Source organism: Orbicella franksi, chromosome 3 (genome assembly GCF_964199315.1).
Source record: "Orbicella franksi chromosome 3, jaOrbFran1.1, whole genome shotgun sequence".
In the NCBI taxonomy this organism is placed as follows: domain Eukaryota; kingdom Metazoa; phylum Cnidaria; class Anthozoa; order Scleractinia; family Merulinidae; genus Orbicella; species Orbicella franksi.
This window is the reverse complement of record NC_138147.1, coordinates 18,965,547-18,985,000: the sequence shown is the minus strand read 5'-3', so window position 1 is coordinate 18,985,000 and position 19,454 is coordinate 18,965,547. Positions and strand designations below refer to the sequence as shown.

At 39.2% G+C, this 19,454-nt stretch overlaps 4 protein-coding genes across 5 annotated transcripts in view; 2 read left to right on the top strand and 2 right to left on the bottom strand.

Annotated features, from left to right (window-relative positions):
• The window catches only part of LOC145482382 (putative ammonium transporter 3), a 7,793-nt gene extending 5,507 nt beyond the window's left edge, over window positions 1–2,286 (bottom strand). The window contains exons 1-2 of the mRNA XM_081461015.1: window positions 2,247–2,286; window positions 1,099–1,293 (exon numbers count right to left, since the gene is read on the bottom strand). Of these exons, the coding sequence (XP_081317141.1) occupies window positions 1,099–1,293; window positions 2,247–2,286 (235 nt within the window). The remainder of the gene's footprint in view (window positions 1–1,098; window positions 1,294–2,246) is intronic.
• Window positions 2,287–4,481: 2,195 nt separating this feature from the next.
• On the top strand, window positions 4,482–10,445 carry LOC145482598 (putative ammonium transporter 2). 2 transcript variants are annotated; one of them, XM_081461202.1, is made up of 5 exons: window positions 4,482–4,586; window positions 5,040–5,282; window positions 6,121–6,648; window positions 7,095–7,260; window positions 8,002–10,445. In XM_081461202.1, the coding sequence occupies exons 2-5, from the start codon at window positions 5,102–5,104 to the stop codon at window positions 8,951–8,953; spliced, it is 1,827 nt and encodes a 608-aa protein (XP_081317328.1). In that variant the 5' UTR covers window positions 4,482–4,586; window positions 5,040–5,101; the 3' UTR covers window positions 8,954–10,445. The 2 variants fall into 2 exon arrangements, with proteins under 2 accessions (XP_081317328.1, XP_081317329.1); XM_081461203.1 differs by lacking the exon at window positions 4,482–4,586 and having other exon boundaries at window positions 4,881–5,282.
• Window positions 10,439–13,840, bottom strand: LOC145482381 (putative ammonium transporter 3). The gene is made up of 4 exons (XM_081461014.1): window positions 13,693–13,840; window positions 12,449–13,024; window positions 11,684–12,066; window positions 10,439–11,242 (listed from the first exon to the last, which is right to left on the bottom strand). Exons 1-4 carry the CDS (start codon window positions 13,838–13,840, stop codon window positions 10,526–10,528), a joined length of 1,824 nt encoding a protein of 607 aa, XP_081317140.1. The 3' UTR covers window positions 10,439–10,525.
• A 2,109-nt stretch (window positions 13,841–15,949) lies between these two features.
• LOC145483096 (putative ammonium transporter 3) lies at window positions 15,950–18,631 on the top strand. The gene is made up of 2 exons (XM_081461708.1): window positions 15,950–16,065; window positions 16,607–18,631. Exons 1-2 carry the CDS (start codon window positions 16,035–16,037, stop codon window positions 18,151–18,153), a joined length of 1,578 nt encoding a protein of 525 aa, XP_081317834.1. The 5' UTR covers window positions 15,950–16,034; the 3' UTR covers window positions 18,154–18,631.
• The last annotated feature ends 823 nt before the right edge of the window (window positions 18,632–19,454 follow it).

Genomic DNA, 19,454 nt, shown 5'->3' with positions numbered 1-19,454 from the left:
GCTTAGTTTTGTCTATAGTGCTTTTAGGATACCCGTTAAGACGGAGGACGTCGTCAAACATGTTTTGATGCTTTGTGGCTGTCGTTTTTGTAAAGCATTTATTGTCGATACATTTCCGCTCATTACGAATGAAGTTGATCTTTGACTTTTCCTGTATTGCTGATTGGTGTTAAACGAAGAGTGGTTTCTTTGCTATTTTTTTGTAAAATTCAAAGGAGCTTTTGCCGTCTTTGGAGATGGTGACATTGAAATCAAGTAGTGATAGTGAGGGGCCATTGGGTGTTATTTCTGGTTTCTCAATTTCAAACTTTAATTTAGGGTGCAGATTGTTCATTGTATAGAGAAATTGGTCTGCCATCTCCTCGCCAGTTGTCTGGAGATAAATGTCGTCAACGTATCTCCTGTAGGGGCTTATAGATAAGTGTGAAGAGAGGACGATGGTTTCCAGTCTGTCCATGAATAGGATGGCCAGAATGCCTGAGATGTTAGAACTCATAGGTAGGCCTTCTTTTTGGCGGAAAACTTGATCATTGAAGGAGAAGTACATGTTGTTCCTAATCTGCTAGTCTGCTAATCTTCTAAAAGATTTTAATATCATTTTACAGTAGTGTAAGGCCTCAATTTAACTTTTACCAATTCATTCAAAATGCTACTGAAGGGCAACATCCAAGGAGCATTAAGAAGGAAACTATTAAGGCGCGCACAAATGACGTGCGAAAGTTGTAATTGGATACTTGTAATTGGGCATCCACGTTATCGTACGCCAATAGTTATGACGAACCAATTACGATCGAGAATTTTGTTATAGATACGATCATATGACAAATAGGCGCATAGAGAACCAATTACTGTCGAGAATTTTGTTATAGATGCGATTAAATAATTAATTGCACAGATTTTTTTGCAGAAAGAGTTGTCAGTGTGAGGAGCTGAGCTGATTTTAGTTTTGGCAACTAGTGTAATTAACAATAACAAATGATTTGTCAAGTGTTCAACGAAGCATTCCCTCGTGAAAAAATTGCTTATTTGTGATGATCATCCCCTTTATCCAAGATCAGTCGAACACACACATTCATCAAAATGCCTCCATCATCTCACCTACACCTGTAAATCCATTAGTGCCTTCAGCGACGCCGAAGCTGAAAGCAAATCCGTACAGCCAATAGGAAAGTCCCCCGTATATGACGTCAACAGCATTTTTAACCATGATATTTACCTCATTCTTTTGGGAAACTAAACCTAGAAAACAAACCACAAAATGACTTATCTCCTTAAATGTCGATAACGTATTCACTAGGAATATATATATAGATTGAATAAAACAGGAAAGTCAAGTCTCATGTTAAATGTGTTTCAAGTCTCTTTTAGAACTATTTGTCGTTTTTTTGCATGGTGAAAAGCGAATGCAACTAGATCTTGAGGGAAAGATTATTTGACCAGGCTCAATTTGTTACAATCGAGTGATCGCCAGAAACCACACACGTAGCAGTAGAGATAATTTATATAATGCAGTCGATTAACTTTTCAAAGTTACCCCAAAGTCAGTTTCTTAAAATTTGTGCAAAATAAAAATCGGTCGGAACTTTTAAAAACTGCAAATAAAATATTATCCTGCATGGTGAAAGAAACAAGAGGATTTATATTATGTTCGTAACTCTTTTGATGCGGTACTATGAGACAGACAGAGCAGTGGCATATGAAGATTTCCTGTTTCGAAGTTTCTTTAGGAATAAGATATTTTTTGCAGCTGGATACGCTTTTATAATATTTTCAGGCTCGAAACTTATTAGATATGAAGACAGCTTGTCTGTGTATAATAGAATACTGAAGACCGATCAATATTTTATATACTGCGAAGGAGAACAGCGCTCTGAAGATTAAACTTTTGGTCAAACGTTTCACAGTTAACAATACTTCTTCATTTTCAAGCACTAACAGTCATTATGCGGTAACATTCTAAGCGAAGCTTTAGAGGAGTGATGAAGCTCGCATAATCATTTCTGCCGAAACAAAAACTATCTAGTCAGATCAAACTTGAATTTTGATTATCGTAGTGTACAGTTGTGTGTGAAGTTGCCCTTCCACGATAGTGGTTACACAAACTCATTTGAAAACGACGCATTTTGCAAATTCACCACGCGTTAAGCTCGTTTATTCAGCTCTAAAATTGTTTTCTTTAATTTATTTGTACACCAAATATCATAATCGCGTCATCACTCCACATTTTCATGCCTCTGCAAAGATACCGTGCATGTTGCTTTTGTTCGAGTTGCAAGAACTCGACATGGTGGAATCTCTAGTCAAAAACTTGAAGTTCTAGCTTTAAGTGTAAAAAAATAAAAATAAAAAATTGTACAGACCTGACTCTACCAGTCCAAACCCAGATTGCATTGTGAATATAATGAAAGCACTCGTTAAAATCCATGTAGCATCGTCTGAATTTAGCTGCACAGGCTCTTCTGATAAGACTGTGACATTTTGTGCGTTTGAAGAGTTTTGTGTCACGTTCATATTTTACTTTACGAATTCTACTTTCAACGAAGTTCACTTTTCACGTATAATAAGTTTGTTAATCAGCAGAATTCACAGCTGAGTTTTGAAAAACAACTCCCGCTGGCATTTGCAGTGAGTCATGACAAACAAAGAGACCTCTGAAAAACAATATATGACAGAGAAGATTATTAAAGATGATTAAAGATTTGCTGCAATGAGAGCCTTAGAAATTCTCACGAAAAGTCTTTGAACTACAGACATGTTGCCTATAAGGTACATTGTGTTAGAATTTACTGAAATGCCCTACAACTGAAAAATTGAATGTTTATAACAAATCAATATATGCTCGCTGTTGTTTTGACAGGTTTTTACATTAGCGATAAACAGAAAAGGTGTGTAATCATTTCAAAAATCTGTCCTCTGCAGAAGTGTGGCAATAACAGTGCCTTGTTTTAAGTTTAGCATTTTCCTCTTCTATTTTACATTTTTGATATTCCTCAATAAAGTGAATTTAATTCATGGTCGAGCTAGAATTTATTTCGCGAACTAAAAACGTTTTATTTCGCCCGTGTCAGTCGGTCGTTAATTAACTTTATTCTCACTTGGGCACCCATCTCAATTCCCGTTATTTAACATAAAAAACCAACAACAGTTGACGATCTAATGTTTGGTTTTGTGGTGTTTGACTTACTTGTTAAATAACAAATGAAAGTGTTTTCTAAAACATTGCTGGCGTTGTTTCGAGCCCAAATAATATACTGCTTTGATAGTCCAGTTTCGAGTTCGCCATGACCGCTGATTAAAAGTACTGAGAAAGCATTTGCACAGGGTTAGCTTCGACCTAAAGAAAAATATTCACAAATTCCAGCGAGAAGACTCCCTATTTACAGCTCTTTGTATTGTTTAATTTTCAAATTTGTGGCACCTTCCCGCCGGTATTTGTGAATATTTTTGTTAGTTCGAGGCTAAACCTGTGCAAATGCGTTCTCAGTGCTTTTAATCAGCGGTCACGACGGACTCGAAACCGGACTATTTCTTCAAACGTAAACGTCTTCCTAGTTTGAGAAAAATTAACTACCATCAGTTTTCAGAAGTTCGTTTGCTCCATTGCCTTTCCATAATTTTTTCGCACGTTTCCTGCTTTTTTTTTTTTCTTTCTCCCATTCTTTTTCGCCGTGACAGGTGAGCGTTGTGATAAGTTATGCAAGAAAAGAATTACAGTGGTATATGTCCTCTTTGTTAAACCATTCACAACCGATATCAGAATCAGAATTTCCCTTAGTTTTCAGGTTCTTCGTAAATTTATCCGAGTTTATCCAGCAAGAATTTTGTTTTAGCCTGATTCGTGTTTTTCTAAAGGTTACCACAACTTCCCGATATTAAACTAGAACAATCTAAAAATAGATCTTGTATTTTCTTAAAAACCGGAGCACTGCAATCGCTTCTAACACACACTTGTTTTCGAAAAATTGGATGATTGAGATTAACAGCTTACGCTTCAGTGAAATATAAGATGAGTTATGACGCTTATTTCGTATATAGCGCACCTTATCTTAGCATAATTCAACTAAGCAGGTGAAAATATTAAAATTGTGTTTCTCTGAAAAACGTATTTATGGGAAGCCTGGAACTTATGAGTTATTTTAGCGTGGAACAAAATCTTTATTTTTGCCACATGTAGTTCTCAAAATGCCAAAAACATCGACCAACGTGTCGTTAGGATTCCACTTTTTACTCATTTTGGCATTTTCCGGTGCAGTTTCTTAATTATTCAGGCACATTTAAAGATTTCTGCATATTGATTAATTGAAGCGGTGGGCCTCACATGCAGGCAGCAATAACTGCATATTGGCAAATACGCCGGTTATTGTGATGAAAAGTATATTGAATGGAAGGCCATCTCGTTTCTACACCGTTTGTTTGGATAACTCATAGCAATAAATAACAATTAAGGGAATTCGACGACCATATATGATGCGAGCCGTGAGCAAGGCAGACTGGGTAATTACGTGTTTTCATTAGTGCTGAAGATCTGTGGGAAACCTTCCAGCTGAATAAAACAAAAAACTCAAGTAGAAGGCAAGCGTCGCTAGGTGAGTATATTACTGAACGTACACTGAGTACGTTTGTAACCCAATGTATTATATATCCACAATACATATAGGAAACTTCGAATTCGGCTGCTTAATTTGAACATGCATGGTCAGTTCATTGTCGATATATTTCCTTGCCGAAGCTTACCCGCGTCAAGCAAATGGCTAGTTATTTAGCAAATCGCTCGTGATTCGATTCCTGATGGATAACCCACCTTATATTTGATATATTTTCGAAATCAAACTTTAAGTACAGTCAGAAGTATTATCTGGAAATGCTTAAACGACAACAATACTTTCCCATAAGTCTCGGACAGATGTCGCTTTTTTAAAAAAATTCGCATCACGGAGAGATATGTGTTTGAGCCGCATGAGCGGATACATATATTGATGGCTGGTTTTATACATTAACACAACATTCTCTTATTTATATTTGGAAACCACTTTTGTCAGTTTCAGCCTCGAGAAAATCCTTAAAGCAATAAAATCCATAGCAGTTGTTGAGTGACGCTGTAATGGAAGAACCGCCTACCAATTCCTCGATTTTAAACGAGACTTTCACGGTAATAAGCACTGAATTACCGACGACCCATCGTGGAAGAGGAACTATGGATGGTCCCGGAGATGCCGTGTGGATATTAACCAGTGCTTTCATAATTTTCACAATGATCTCTGGTTTTGGTCTGGTAGAATCCGGTAAGTTTAATTTAAGCAATATTCAGGCAATTTCCACTAAATTTTTTCCCCTGGAAAATGTTTTACTGTAAACCTACCGGTTGTCAGTGTTTTTCAAATTATGTCGTTTTTTCAGTTTCTATTTACATAGAAGCTTTTCCGTGCTTTCCACATCGCTGAAGTCTATTGTCTTTTTACTAATTAGCAACATTTATGACACTCGATTCGTCACCAGTGTTTGCAAATTTCATAGGTAATTCCTCAAGTTCGAGCATTTTATTGACTTAGAAATTTAACGTGTGGAAATATATGCATAACTAGCCGACCATTTAATGAATACTTCCTCTAAAAACACATGTAAACGGAATTCACATTGTATTAATTCAACCAGAATTTAGCGCTGAATTTAGTATTTCAACACCCCTTATTTACCCGTAAAAGTGAGTTTATTTCATCACCCTTATTTATTCGTAAAAGCGAGTTTATTTCAAATCTGTTAATGTAAATGAAATGTTAATCAGTTGTTATGTTTATGAATTTTTCATACTTGATACGTTATTCGACGCCATTTCCTAGGTTACAATACAGTGAGATATTTGTTCTCTACAGAGTGGGGCTTAAGGGTACATTACTCTAGCGCTGTCGAGCTAAGCACTATCTATCTAAGCATATCCAGAGAGAAAAAAGGCACAAAAGCGGAGTGTTTTTCCTATTGGAAGTTTAGAACCTGCTATTAAAAACGCCAAAATGTGATTTATGAAACACAGTCAGTTTGCCTCATTTTCTCTTCGCAGTGGTTTGCTTTGCGATATTATCGGGATAGGTGAACAACGATTCTGTTATTGTTGGTTATGTTTAGGTATGGTCTCCAGGAAGAACGAAGCGAATATCATGGTGAAAAACGCAGTAGATGTTATATTTGGCGGCTTGGGTTTCTGGATGTTCGGCTTCGCCTTCACTTTTGGAAACGAGCACGGGGCGAATCCATTCTCTGGTTACGGAAGTTTCTTCACTGATGCGGAAGAAACGCGTATGGGAGATGTATTTGCACTCTATTGCTTCCAAGCTTCTTTTGCGACAACTGCAACGACCATCGTCTCAGGAGCAGTTGCTGAAAGAATGAACTTAAAAGCGTACATCATCTTTGCCTTCACGAACACTCTGACCTACTGCTTCCCCGCTCACTGGGTGTGGGGTGAAAACGGGTGGCTTAGAACTATGGGTGTGGTCGATATGGGCGGGGCTAGCCCGGTACACCTGGTAGGAGGAGTAGCTGGACTGGTCGCTACTATCATGCTGAAGCCTCGAGTGGGAAGATTTAAAAGTGTTTCAGGTGCTGGTGCACCATTAAGGCATAACATGGGATGTCCGACAAATGTTTTACTTGGTAAGCACATCTGCAAATCTGTTTCAGTTGTTGTTGTTGTTTTTGTTTTGTTTCGCATACTCGTTTGTTCGTTTGCTAGTTTTTTGTTTTGTTTTGTTTTGTTTTGTTGTTGTTGTTGTTTTTTTTGTTGTTTTTTTTGTTTCTTTTGTATTTTCTGTTTGTCTGTCTATCTGTATGCTTGGGGAAACGCTGCAATTGTAATCATCACGAATGTGGGTTGCCTGACCTACTGACTTAGAACAGTGTTCCCAATTAGCCACCAAGCTAAATACCCCCGACACTTAAATGAAGTTGTTGTTGTTGTTGATGATGATGATGATGATGATGATACAACTTAATAAATTGACTGTTTCCAGTTTCAATTTTATTTCCACTCAGTGCATGTATATGACTCTTGTTTTACACACAACACTGTGTGACCCATCTCCTTTGTTTCTTTATTGCAGGTATGTTTATGTTATGGTGGGGTTGGCTTGGTTTCAACTGCGGGAGCACATTTGGGGTCAGTGGTGGAAGATGGAAACTTGCTTCTCGATCAGCGGTCTGCACTATAAATGCGTCATGTGGTGGTGGTGTGTTCGCAACTTTCTACAGTTATATAAAATGCAACAGGTAAGATTCAGGGAGGCCATAAAATGAGCTTTCAAGTAAATCGAGTTATCTGAATTTAGGACGTTCGCCCTAATTGTTTCTGCGCATCCTTACTGCGCACGCAAATTCACACCCCACGCCATGCATGAGAACGTGTACTAAGTAATAAAGTGAACAATGATAGGGCAGATGGCCATTGCTATAGCTTTAACTGGATTTATCGAACTTGGACGTTCGATGACCCCTATTTTTCTTTTGATGGATCATTTTCTATACCGATTTTTTTATGTTTAGCGAAAAAATGAAGAAAATCTGTCGACTGGAAGTTTGAATTTTTTGCAAAATGTACCATCGAATTCCGTTCTTTTTAGCTCCTCGTTTTTCTCTGCGACGGTTTACAAATGTCTCTTGAAGGGTTAAGTTTTCTGAAAACGTTGGTAACGTTTGGAATTATTTACGCAACAGACCCAGTTCTACAAAATATGACTAAGATCGTTTGCCTCTGTTGACTCACCTTTGATATTTTTAACTATTAATCCCTGTAGACCATGCTGAATTACGCGCGCCATTTTTTCAAAATCAGGGAAGTTTTCCACACGCTTTCTCTCTGAAACGAAGTCGGTAGCCCCAATTTTTTTGCATTTCTGACACAAGTAACTCATCACCTGACCGCCCTAAAAATTAAGAAGAAAAAAAAAATCGCGCAAACGTCCTTAAGGTCAGGTTGAATGGTTACTGACAGAGAAAATGGTTCATTGCCAGGTTGGACATTCCCTTCTTTATGGTTGGAGTGCTTGGTAGCCTGGTCAGCATCACTGCTATCTGTGGCGTTGTGAGGCCTGGGGAGAGTCTTGCTATTGGTTTCATTGGCTCAGCGATCTCAATCATTGGTTGGCAAATCCTTAACAAGATGAAGATCGACGACCCTGTGGGTGCTGTCTCGACCCATGCAGGAGGCTCGATCTGGGGAATGATAGCTGTTGGGCTGTTTGTTGAAAAGGACACGCTCGAGAACACATTTTCAGAAACATATGGCGCTTTCAAGGGCGGCCATGTAAAAATACTCGGAGTCCAGCTCTTGGCCTGCGTCTCCATAACTGTATGGACGATCATAACAGTCTTCATACAGCTCTACATCATCGATAAATCGGTGGGTCTGAGATTTCCTTTAGAGGAAGAAGTTCTGGGGGCGGACGCTTGTGAGCATGGAATCGACCAATCAGAAGCAAGACTCGAGAGTCACGTGCACCCTGTTCCAGAGTCACGGAACAAGGTGTTCCCGATCACCGAAGGTGACAACATTGGAGGCACAATTTTAAGTGACAACTGTAGTCGTGAGAAGCAGTGTGAAAACCGACAGCCTGGTGACGCTGAGTTACTAGATTGTGAGCAGCCTGATGCCGAGTGTACAAGCGATGATGGATCACAAGAAAACAGAGAAGATTGCCAGAATATCGCAAGCAGAAATCGAGAGCTAGAACCTCACGAAATTGGTTCCTCCAACAATTCCAGCATCTCTACCAAAAGTAAATGGGCTAAGGTTTTCAAATCCAAGAGAAAGTCCAGCCTTCACTCGGGCAATGAGAAACGACAAGTCCCCAGGGGATCGTCTTTTTCCAAAGTGAAGGTTCCCGTGATCATAACCCTTACACCAGCCGATGACGCAAGAGAATTTAGACTGAGTTTTAGTGACGTAAGCATCTTAAAAAAGTAAATGTTTATATAGTCACCTCGGGTGTTGCAACTGAAAATTGCGATCTATAATGTAGTTAAATGTTAGCTCGAAAAGAACAAAGGAACAACGTTAGTTAGTTCGGTTTATTGAGTGAGATATTTTATGTGGGGATTGGAATGTGACATCAATGCTCCCTCCGTATTAAATCATGTCATAACTCAAAGCATATGTATATGTTAGACTAATCAATGACGGAACAAGGAGTGCAAACTATAAGATAGTGTTTTCAAATCCTTTTTCTTTTTTTCTATGCCGTGTGGAGGTTGGGGAGCGAAAGTGTGGAAAAAAGGTATCAGTTCAGTAATCTCCATTGTAACTTTGATTTACGTTTGTTTTCGTAATTGTTTGGAAACTAAAAATCATACACGCAATATTTACTGTTAGAAAATGGATTCATTTACTATCAAATCTGAAGCCTGAACGTTCAAATGTGACAAATACTTGACGTTTATGTCCTTTTTTAGTTAACATTGATTTAATGTAAAATTGCTTCTTGAATGGATTCAAAGTCTGTTAGCATATTAACATATCCAATAATGATAACACATTAACGATACTTGAGAACAAATGCGTTTGTTCCTGTGAATAGTTAGATGTATATATGATACCAAAAAAGAAACAAGATACAGTGAAAGTGTAGAACAGATACAGATGGGCAGCAGGTTGGAACCCCGGGGATTACTCCCAGAAAAGTTGGATGGTTGTGTGCGGCTTACTCCCCCAAACCCTTACCCTATTTATGGCCAAAATCTGTGATTTTTGCTACCCTATTTATGACCTGGCCAAAAATTGATACCTTATTTATGACCATTGTGGCTGGCACAGTTGCCCTAAACTTAAGTTATGAAGGGCTTTTGTTGACAGTACTATCGATAATTATGAAAAAGTAGTTTCTTCTAAGAAACATACCCAACTCAAGACTAGAAAGTTAAAACCATACCCCATTTAAGACCAAAAGGTCCAAAATCGATACCCTATTTATGACCAAAACGGCTAAAACCCCTACCCTTTAGGGCTGCGCATACCTATATAGTCCGTATAAGGGAGTGCCCCCCGGAGTTGGAACCCAGTTGAAGCCAGCTTCAGTCCAGCAGTGCAGAGTATCGCGGGCACCTTTTGATTGTGTATTTTTGTCTCAATATATATCCAGGCTTTGATTATTACGGTCTTTTCTATTCTTGTCGCTACATTTGTTCCCTTAACAGTGTATACATGTTGTTATGGGAGGTAAGATATCAATCGCTCTTGCTAGTTGAAAGGTTATACTACGTTTACCTCAGGGACTGCACGAAGTTCATTCTAAAGATATGTGATTTTGTTTTAAATAATTTCTTTTGGTCCTTCAGGTTGTTTATTTGTTCATTTGAAATCTCCGCGCATGTATTTTGTTAATTGGATGATAAATATTCGTCACACAAAAGAAAGTAAACATTATAAAACAATTAAACAATTGAAAAAATCGAAGACTCACACTTTCACCCTCGCATAAAGTTTTCAGTTATTGATTGTTATCTGATACATACTGAGCATTTGTTCCTGAATTTCCCTTATTTACAACTCCAAAAGAAAGCCTTCTTCACAGGTAACTTGTGTACATTTGTCCACACTCCGCTTTTGTGTAGTCATGGGATAACATGATTCAGACGTAGTCACTGCAACCCCTCGTAAGAGCTCCTCGATGTCAGACTCCATACTGTAGATCGAGCGCAGATCTTCTGATCCTCGTGTATGTTCGTTATCTCTTCGGGCATCTTCGGCACTAATAACACGAACTCGGTTGCAATCGAGGGATCTTTGCGGATCTTCGTCATTCTTTTGTGCTTTGGCTGGGCATGAGCTCTCAACGCGACCAAGTTGAGTGGTATTCGGTTTGTTGTTCAAAGGTTTTCTGGTCCCGTCCTTGCGACGGAGGACGCGAGCCACAATCGGCAACCTCGTCATACTGAACGACCCTGTGCGTTTTCCCTCCTCTGAGGCTTCAACTCCAAGGCCGTTGAGCTTTAAAGTTTGCCATGTACCTCTTCGAACTGTACTTGTTCTTTTCGTTTGTACGTCTGTGTCGACCTCTCCTTTGTCTTCTTCTTCTTCGTCTTCTTCGCCAATGCCATGTTCCACCAAATCACAGCCCTGCAGTTCTTCTTCTCTTGTAAGTCGTATCCCGATTGTTTTTTCGATCGCGTAAAGCATGATAACTGTCGTCAGAACTCCCCAGGCGGCTGTTAGCAGACATGCTAGTAACTGAGCACCAAGAAGTCGCCAACTTCCTCCCTGCAAGAAAAATATATAAATAAATAAATTGATTAGCGACTATATATTATCCTAAATTCTAGTGAAAGAAATGTCTGGGGACCACTTAGGAAATTTTATTTTAAATAAAAAATGCTAAATTTTAATTACACAATATCATGATCCTGAATAGCAAATTAAAGAATCTGTTTAACTGATTTGGATTAGCCAGTAAGAATGAACGTCATTGACCTCTCCATTTACACTTTAGTTTGCTATCAGAGGGAATTTTTATTGAAAGTGATGTAAGCATGGAGCTTACAATTGCGTTTTTTCAGTGTTTGCATGAACTCATGCTCGGACCCTTAGGAAAAATCAGTCATAGAAAAGCACAACCTGACCAAACCGAGTCAGCAACCTTGAACAAACTACACAAGGTAAAGGTAATCCGCTCTACACATGTGCACTGTGATAAAGCAGCACCTTAAAAAGTCCTTTCTCCTCAGCAAAACCTTCTGTTTTCTCTTGTTCCACAAACAAAGCCACGGCGATCATGCCCCATACTCCTGACCCAGCATGAGTAGAAACGCAATTCACTGGATCATCAATCTTTAGTTTGATCATGGCGTCAGACAGCAGGCACGCGAACAGCCCGCCAAAGACTCCTATTACCAGTCCTTCCCACGGCCGGGCCAGAGCACAAATGCCAGTCACTGACACCAAGCCCCCGCGGACACCGGTTACGAATGTCGGGACATCCAGAGTCTCGGCGTCGCGGATGTAGCTGTACGCAATGCCCAAGATTCCACCACCGATTGAGCCGTTCAGGGTGATGACCGCTGCTCGCGAGGCCAACTTCCATTTTGCTAATAAGAGAAATAACAAGGTTTGTTTAGCAATTGTTAACTTAACAAAATACAGGAGCAGACATGGCTGATTTATTCAATCATTATAGTGTGCCACTCGCCCGCTTTTGCTACCAGTGTGAGCTAGTCATAATCTCGAAAAATCAAATCTCATCACTAATTATCATACATCTACTGTTGATGTAAGTTTTCAGAACTGGCAGGCACATCGAGACATTCTTTAAGAATTATCCTGGTCTGAAGGTTTCCGCTCGGCAACCGTGATAAACTCCGGCGTCATAGACCACTTGGCCCGACTCAGACTAGTCCTTTTTTAACTTTCTGCTCAGCACGTTTTGCACGGATCAGCCGGATCAAACAAAATAAGAACTAACCAACTTACCTCCACTGATTCCAAAAGTGCTGCCACAGTTAAACCCCAGCCAGCCCCACCACAGCATGAACGTCCCAAGCAACACATTAGTCATGGAGCACGGTTGAGGTCTTTTTTTGTTGTCATCAAAACGCCCCAGCCTGGGTCCGAGCATGACAGCAGCAGCCAGCCCTGCGGCTCCGCCAACCAGGTGCACTCCTGAGCATCCAGCGATATCAATGACTCCGAGTTCTTTGAGTAAACCCTTCTTGCCCCAAATCCAGTGAGTTGGAAAACACGTGGAGAGCGTGCTCACAAAGGAATACAGCATGTACGCTTTGAGATTCGTCCGTTCGGCCATTGCTCCAGAGACAATGGTTGTCGCTGTCGAAGCAAGCGCCATTTGGAAGAAGTACATTGAATATACTGCACCTTTTTCGATAGGAACCTCTGTGAGAAAATACCCGACCCCTGTGAAAGCGTTCGTACCTTCATCCACACCAAAGCTTAAGCCAAATCCAAAAAGCCAGAAGGAAAGACCGCTAAAGATGATGTCGATGGCATTTTTAACCATTATATTAGTCTCATTTTTTATCGTAACCATCCCTGAAATTTAAGATTAAGATACAGCATTGTGATATTTTCGATAGCTTTACTTCTGTTTACAATAAATTTCTCTCGGTCATAGAGAAACTTTTCTTGGATTGCCGTGTAGTCGATACAATTTTTACATCATGACGAAACCAATTCTACATATTTTGACCACAAAATACCCAGATGCTCCTCTGCGGTTTTATGCCAGTGAAAAGTTCTAATAGAACGCAAAGTACACTGATAGAAGTGTTATCTTTTCCAGCCAACAATTCGAAATGGAATTTTTTTTTTAATTATTTCGCTAGAAGGACCAGAGTTCGTCTGTTTGTTGTCACGAGACGGCTTTTATGAGTATCACAATTTCAGAAATAAAAATCTAATGCTACATTTAAGTGTAAATTCATTACGTAACCCAGTCGCTGAATTCAAAAAGAATATATTAGAGAAAAACTATTGGCCAAAAGAGAGTGTTCCTTGATTTTATAGCTAACGCTTGTATGTTATTTTTATTGCTCTCCTTTCAATGGAACAACACGTTGAAAATTCGAGGACACTCGAATCGATCGCAGTTTGTTCATTTCAGTTTTTTACATGTAGTCAGTATTGTTTAATTTCTCGGACATAAAAGGTTTCGGACTATCTAACTTTTTTTATAAATTTCATGTGCTTTATTTACTAACCTGATTCAATGAGGCCAAAACCAGATTGCATGGTAAAAATAATAAAGGCACTGGTCAAAATCCATGTAGCATCTTCATAACCTATTGGTCTTCCCGTGAGTCCTTCCAGGGGAAACTCCATCGAAGAGCTTGTTTCAGTCATTGACATCGGGAGCAGTCATGGAACATAATATCTGTTTTTCATGGTTCTTTGTGAGGATAGCATGGCAAAAACAGCTAGATTATTCTAATAATAGATTTATTTCGTTATTTCTCTTTCGCTCAATATTTTGGAACCTAAAACATTGTTAGTTATAATTAATACAGATGTTTGTGATTTAATTAGGTAGATAACTGTCAACAGCAGTCTCGTAAATATAAACTCAAACAGCTTGAGAAAAAATGTGTTCTAGGCAGTTATCATAGCATCGGGAGGCAGTTTTCCCACGCACTACGAGTTGCTTAAACTGTAGACTCTAAGACATGAATAAGATTTCAAAAGAAAAAAAAGGAAAAACTTACCATTTTAGAATAACCGGATATCGATAACTTTTTTTAGAGCTTCTGGCATCAAAATTTGAAATTAGAAATGTTTCCTTAACTTAGCCTCATTCGGAATCGGAATATCATGAATAATACAATTCAATCGAGCAGGTTAATTCTTAAATTATTTACAGCTTGTTTTGAGATATTAGTGCGAAAACACTAGAAATTACAAGCACTTGATAGGTTTGACCTTTAAAGTTGACTTCATACTTGGATATACTACCAACCACTACAAGAATAATTAATAAAAATAACCGATAAAGCCGCGGAGTTTCAAAGTTTGCCATTTGTACTTTCAATATATGACTTTATTTTTCTCCTAAAAAAGTTTTGTTTTTATTAATACATTATTTCCAGTGGTGCGGTTGATCAAGTCATTACTTTGTCCGTGGGAGAGAAAAACAAGCAAAGGGGATATTATTGAAAACTTATTCTTCGTTTTGAATTATTAATTTTATGCATATATGGCCTCTTATTTCTCCAGAATTCGATAAATAGCCCATAAGGCCACTTGCAAAGCACTTTTGGGCTTCTCTGTACTTTTCGACAAAATCATTCTAGTTAAATAAAAAAAAAAACGATACAAAAAAATTTGTATTTGCTTACTGGTAAAATCTTTAATAACTTTGAGCTGATAGAATCCGTGGTTTATTGTTTACCTTTTTAAAGCAACTTTGCTGATTCATTTCAATTATTGGTTTACACGTTCTATACAGTTTATTTACGTAATGCCCACGCGAAGCCACGCTCATTATTTTAGTTTAGACTACAGGAGTCTTCGGAAATGAATTTGTTCTGCTTGAAAAGTACTTGCATGGGAATCATGGAACGCATTTGGCATGTGTTTCGAAATTCTGCTTTTCTTTTATTGATTTGTTTTCAAAATGCTTTAACCTGAAGTCTAACAATAAAGCAAAAAAAAAAAAAAAGAAAAAAAAAAACAGAACACACACACATACAAAAGCACCGCGCTTTATTGCCATGGAAATGTTTCATGGAAGTCCATTATATGAAATATTAAATGTTGCTTCCCTGCATGATAGTGCCTATGGTTGCTTGTATTATCCAGCTGCAGTTGTTTACAAATAACCGGGATATATGGAGAGTCTTTGTTTACGAAGGGCGAAAACAAGTTAAACGTGATGTCAATAAACTGAGTTCCAAACAGTCATGAGCTGACCACCAAATATTTTCAATCTCAGAGATTTCCCTAATACTTACAAATGAACATCGATGCTACTGAAAATCAGATTTTCAACTACAAGACACAAAAATTAAAGATAGGAAACAAGATGATATTTCATGACCCAAAGTTTGCTTGCAATGCGTCCAGACTTTTACATATTACGCCGCGAAGAGAAACGTATAAGACTTTGTGAAAGCAGTTTTTTCCCTCGGTAGTGTAACAAAATAAAAAGGAAGAAAAAAGATGGCCAACAAATTGACGGTTCCTTGAATTTTGATCACAAAACTCCAAGGCGTAAACGGCAGAAAACGTAATATGCAAGTCAAACTGTGATCTAGGAAATAAACAAAATTGCCTTGTAAATGAAACATTGTAAAAAATTCATGAATTCACTCTCTCAAAGAGACCGCCATAACACCTTTACCGTGTTATTACTAAAGAAGAACGACAATTCGACCTCAGCGAGAAAGCACTACCACATTTTCTTGATCGGCTAACTGCAATGGCTAATAACACAACAACTGCAAACGTCAGTCCGTCAGATTTTTCTTCTGTTGTCGATGCAAGTCCATACGAAGTTGGCCCGGGTGATGCCGTGTGGATTTTGACAAGCGCGTTCATCATCTTTACGATGATCTCTGGATTTGGCCTGGTTGAGTCGGGTAAAGTCTATTTACAAATAGTGCACATATCCAAAATTTGAGCAAAATTCAAATGCAACGTTATTTTCACAACCAAAATGCTAACCCTTTTAATGGGGTCAATTTAATACCGAACCAACAGATTTCACCCTTTAATAAAATCTGTTATTTCGTGGAACATTTCGTAGTTAATCAAGATTTCTATTTACAGAGTCCCAGAATTACAATTTATATTAATTTGATAGTTGTTCACTCGTGATTTCTTCATCTTAATGTACCCTCACTTTTCATTTATGAAACGTTGGTTTAGATTATCATTATCATCTTATCGTATTTCGCGTCATCTTTTTCTTACAGGTTTGAACAACTGACCAATTCTAATTTTTTTTGACAGGCTTCGTGTTTTTAAGGTCAAAATGTAATCTTTGATTTGTTCAAAGACAACGTTAAACACTTTTAATCCTCAATGCAACTTTGTGTTCAAATAGTTTTATTTACTTTAGTTCCGTTAACCGAGCCCACGCACATCTGAACGCTTTATCGTATTTCCATATACCTGCAGGCATGGTGTCCAAGAAGAACGAAACTAACATCATGGTCAAAAACGCCTTAGACGTGATTTTTGGCGGGCTTTCCTACTGGATGTTCGGCTTCGCTTTCAGCCGGGGAGAATCTGATCAGCCGAATTCATTTTCTGGGACAGCGAACTTTTTCGCAGATGCAAGCCAGTCAAGGATGGGAAGCGTGTTCGCCTTGTATTTCTTTCAGGCGTCTTTTGCAACAACAGCGACCACAATCGTATCTGGCGCCGTTGCTGAACGTGCGAATCTGCAAGCGTACATGGTGTTCTCGTTCACAAACACCCTGGCATTTTGTTTCCCTGCCTACTGGGTTTGGGGGAAACACGGCTGGCTTAAGAAGCTTGGAGTAATAGATGTAGGAGGGGCTAGCCCCGTGCACCTAGTGGGTGGAGTAGCTGGTTTGGTTGGGACCATCATGCTGAAACCTCGAAGAAACAAATTTACCGGCGTCGGCTTGAAACAAAAGATGGCTTCTCCAACAAATGTCCTCCTAGGTACGTTCATGCTATGGTGGGGTTGGCTTGGTTTCAACTGTGGTAGCACTTTTGGGGTTAGCGGTGGTAAATGGAAACTTGCCTCTAGATCAGCCGTTTGTACTCTGAATGCGTCCATTGGCGGTGGCATTTTCGCTCACTTGTTCGGTGTGTTGTATTTAAAGCGTGTTGATGTTCCGACCCTCATGTCAGGAATACTAGGGAGCCTGGTCAGTATCACGGCTATTTGCGCCGTTGCTAGGCCTGGGGAGAGCATCTTCATAGGCCTTGTTGGCAGCGTGATTTCAGTTTTGGGCTGGCAATTGTTAGAAAGACTTAAAATTGATGATCCTGTTAGTGCCATTCCGACCCATGCCGGATCGGCCATATGGGGCATGTTAGCTGTTGGCTTGTTCGTCGAGCAAGACCGCTTGGAGGATTTCTCCGAGACATACGGGGTCTTCAAAGGCGGCCATATTAAGGTTCTAGGAGTTCAGCTCCTGGCTTGTTTAACCATTGGTCTCTGGTCGGCGTTTGTCGCATTTGCCCAGTTCTACATCATCGGTAGATTTATTCATTTCCGGTTCTCTGAGTACGAGGAGAGACTGGGAGCTGATTTCTGCGAACATGCCGTGGATCACAGCACTGAGCGGCTTACACCTGGGCAGCTTGAGCGCATGCGTGCCGCGCTGGCGAATAAAAACAAACTTACAGCGGGAGTCAATCAAGACCAAGACAGCAACAAAGGTCTGGCGCTGTTTAGATCAGTGGCTCTTGCTTTGAGAGGTGTTCAGCGCAGCAAAAAAATTACTCAATCACCCAAAGAGAAGAGAGATGACAACAAGACAGGACTGGCGAGATTTAGATCAGTTGTTCATGCCTTGAGAGGTCCCCAGCGCAGCAACCGTGTCACCCAATTTCAAGCAGAAAATCAAGACGATCCTACTTGTGAAAACAAGAGAGGCCCGGTGGGGCTTAGATCAGTTGTACTCGGCATAAAAGGCAATCAACGAAGTGAAAACGACATTTCGTTAGCAACGAAAGATAATGACTGAGCAACAATAAGGTGCTCATATTGTGTGATTTAAGACAAAAAGACTGGACATGCTGATCTAAAGCAGGTATTCTAAAATTGACATTGACTCTACCATTTTCGGGAAGAGTAAGTCACTCGATCAGTATTTAAGTGACATTAAAGATGATAATAAAAAATTTCAAAGTGCACATTTTTACATGTAGCTGAAAATTAAAGTAGAAAACGAATCGGACACTTCTCGCCAGGTATATGTACCAATTCACAACCAAAAATACTTCAAGAATAATTACATCATTAACCCAGCCCAGGAAAACACGCTTATTAAGAATGTAAATTAAGAAGCATTTTGATTGTTTCCATGAAAAGTTTTCTATTTCATGTTATAGCTATATGAATAAATATTTTACCTCCAACATAATACTTTGTTGTTATATAAACCTTTCTGTTTCGGAAGAAGGGTATTGTCCTCCATTTTTACAATACTTTTCCTGAGGGGGTGGAGGGTCTGTCGTCTCAAATTTGTTACGAATAACTTTTTCATCTATCCCTTTAGAGGAAGTCCTTCATTTTTGCGATGTGGTGTTAAATCAGCTACGTCACGGTTTGCGTATCTTGAAAAGTTTAGCCTAATGTTTCAAGTTCGTCGTTTGTAATCCGTGTCAGTCTTCTCCATCTTTAACCATCTTTGTTCCTTTATGATTTATTATTACCTCCTTGGTGTTTTTACAACTTAGCAAACTATTATTTTAAGCTTGCCTTCAATTTAAAGGTAATTTTTTACGTGGTCAAAGTAAGTCAAAATACTGTGACTTCGTTAGCTTTCGATGTGCTGGTTAAAGAAAAGTGGCATCGGTTTCCTAACCCCTTTGTTACTTCAGAGTCATACTATCGCATTTGCAAGTGTTGCCAAATGCACGTTCATGGCGTCCCTGGTGGCAAGGTGACCGGATATCGCCACTCGAGATCGTACTGTCAACGGGTGTCTGGAAAACCCGAATAACGAATGGCGAATAGTCACGAATAGCGAATAGCGAATAGTCCCGAATAGTGCGAATAGTCTCCAATAGGGCGAATAGTGGCGAACAGTCGCGAAAAGTGGCGAACAGTGACGAATAGTCGTCAATAGTCGCCACTATAGATCTAATATCCTGCGTTAATTAATTATACAAATAAGCAACAGAATTTCAGTGAATTTATTACCTTTTCTTCTCCGGACTCAGGCTAAGGCTGTCCATCGCCGACATTAAGAAAACAGAAAACACAAGGATAACCTAATAAAGACGTATTTACGCTTTTGCAGCGGTTAAAACAGAAGAAATC

Excerpts from the sequence above, each read along its gene's own strand:
- LOC145483096 (XM_081461708.1), top strand. The coding sequence starts at position 16,035 with ATGATCTCTGGATTTGGCCTGGTTGAGTCGG. Across the intron at positions 16,066-16,606 it reads ATTTGGCCTGGTTGAGTCGG|GCATGGTGTCCAAGAAGAAC; the intron begins GTAAAGTCTATT and ends ATATACCTGCAG.
- LOC145482598 (XM_081461202.1), top strand. The coding sequence starts at position 5,102 with ATGGAAGAACCGCCTACCAATTCCTCGATTTTAAACGAGACTTTCACG. Across the intron at positions 5,283-6,120 it reads TTTTGGTCTGGTAGAATCCG|GTATGGTCTCCAGGAAGAAC; the intron begins GTAAGTTTAATT and ends GGTTATGTTTAG. Across the intron at positions 7,261-8,001 it reads AGTTATATAAAATGCAACAG|GTTGGACATTCCCTTCTTTA; the intron begins GTAAGATTCAGG and ends GTTCATTGCCAG.
- LOC145482381 (XM_081461014.1), bottom strand. The coding sequence starts at position 13,840 with ATGTCAATGACTGAAACAAGCTCTTCGATGGAGTTTCCCCTGGAAGGA. Across the intron at positions 13,025-13,692 it reads TTTTGGCCTCATTGAATCAG|GGATGGTTACGATAAAAAAT; the intron begins GTTAGTAAATAA and ends CTTAAATTTCAG. Across the intron at positions 11,243-11,683 it reads AGGAGAAAGGACTTTTTAAG|GGAGGAAGTTGGCGACTTCT; the intron begins GTGCTGCTTTAT and ends TTTTTCTTGCAG.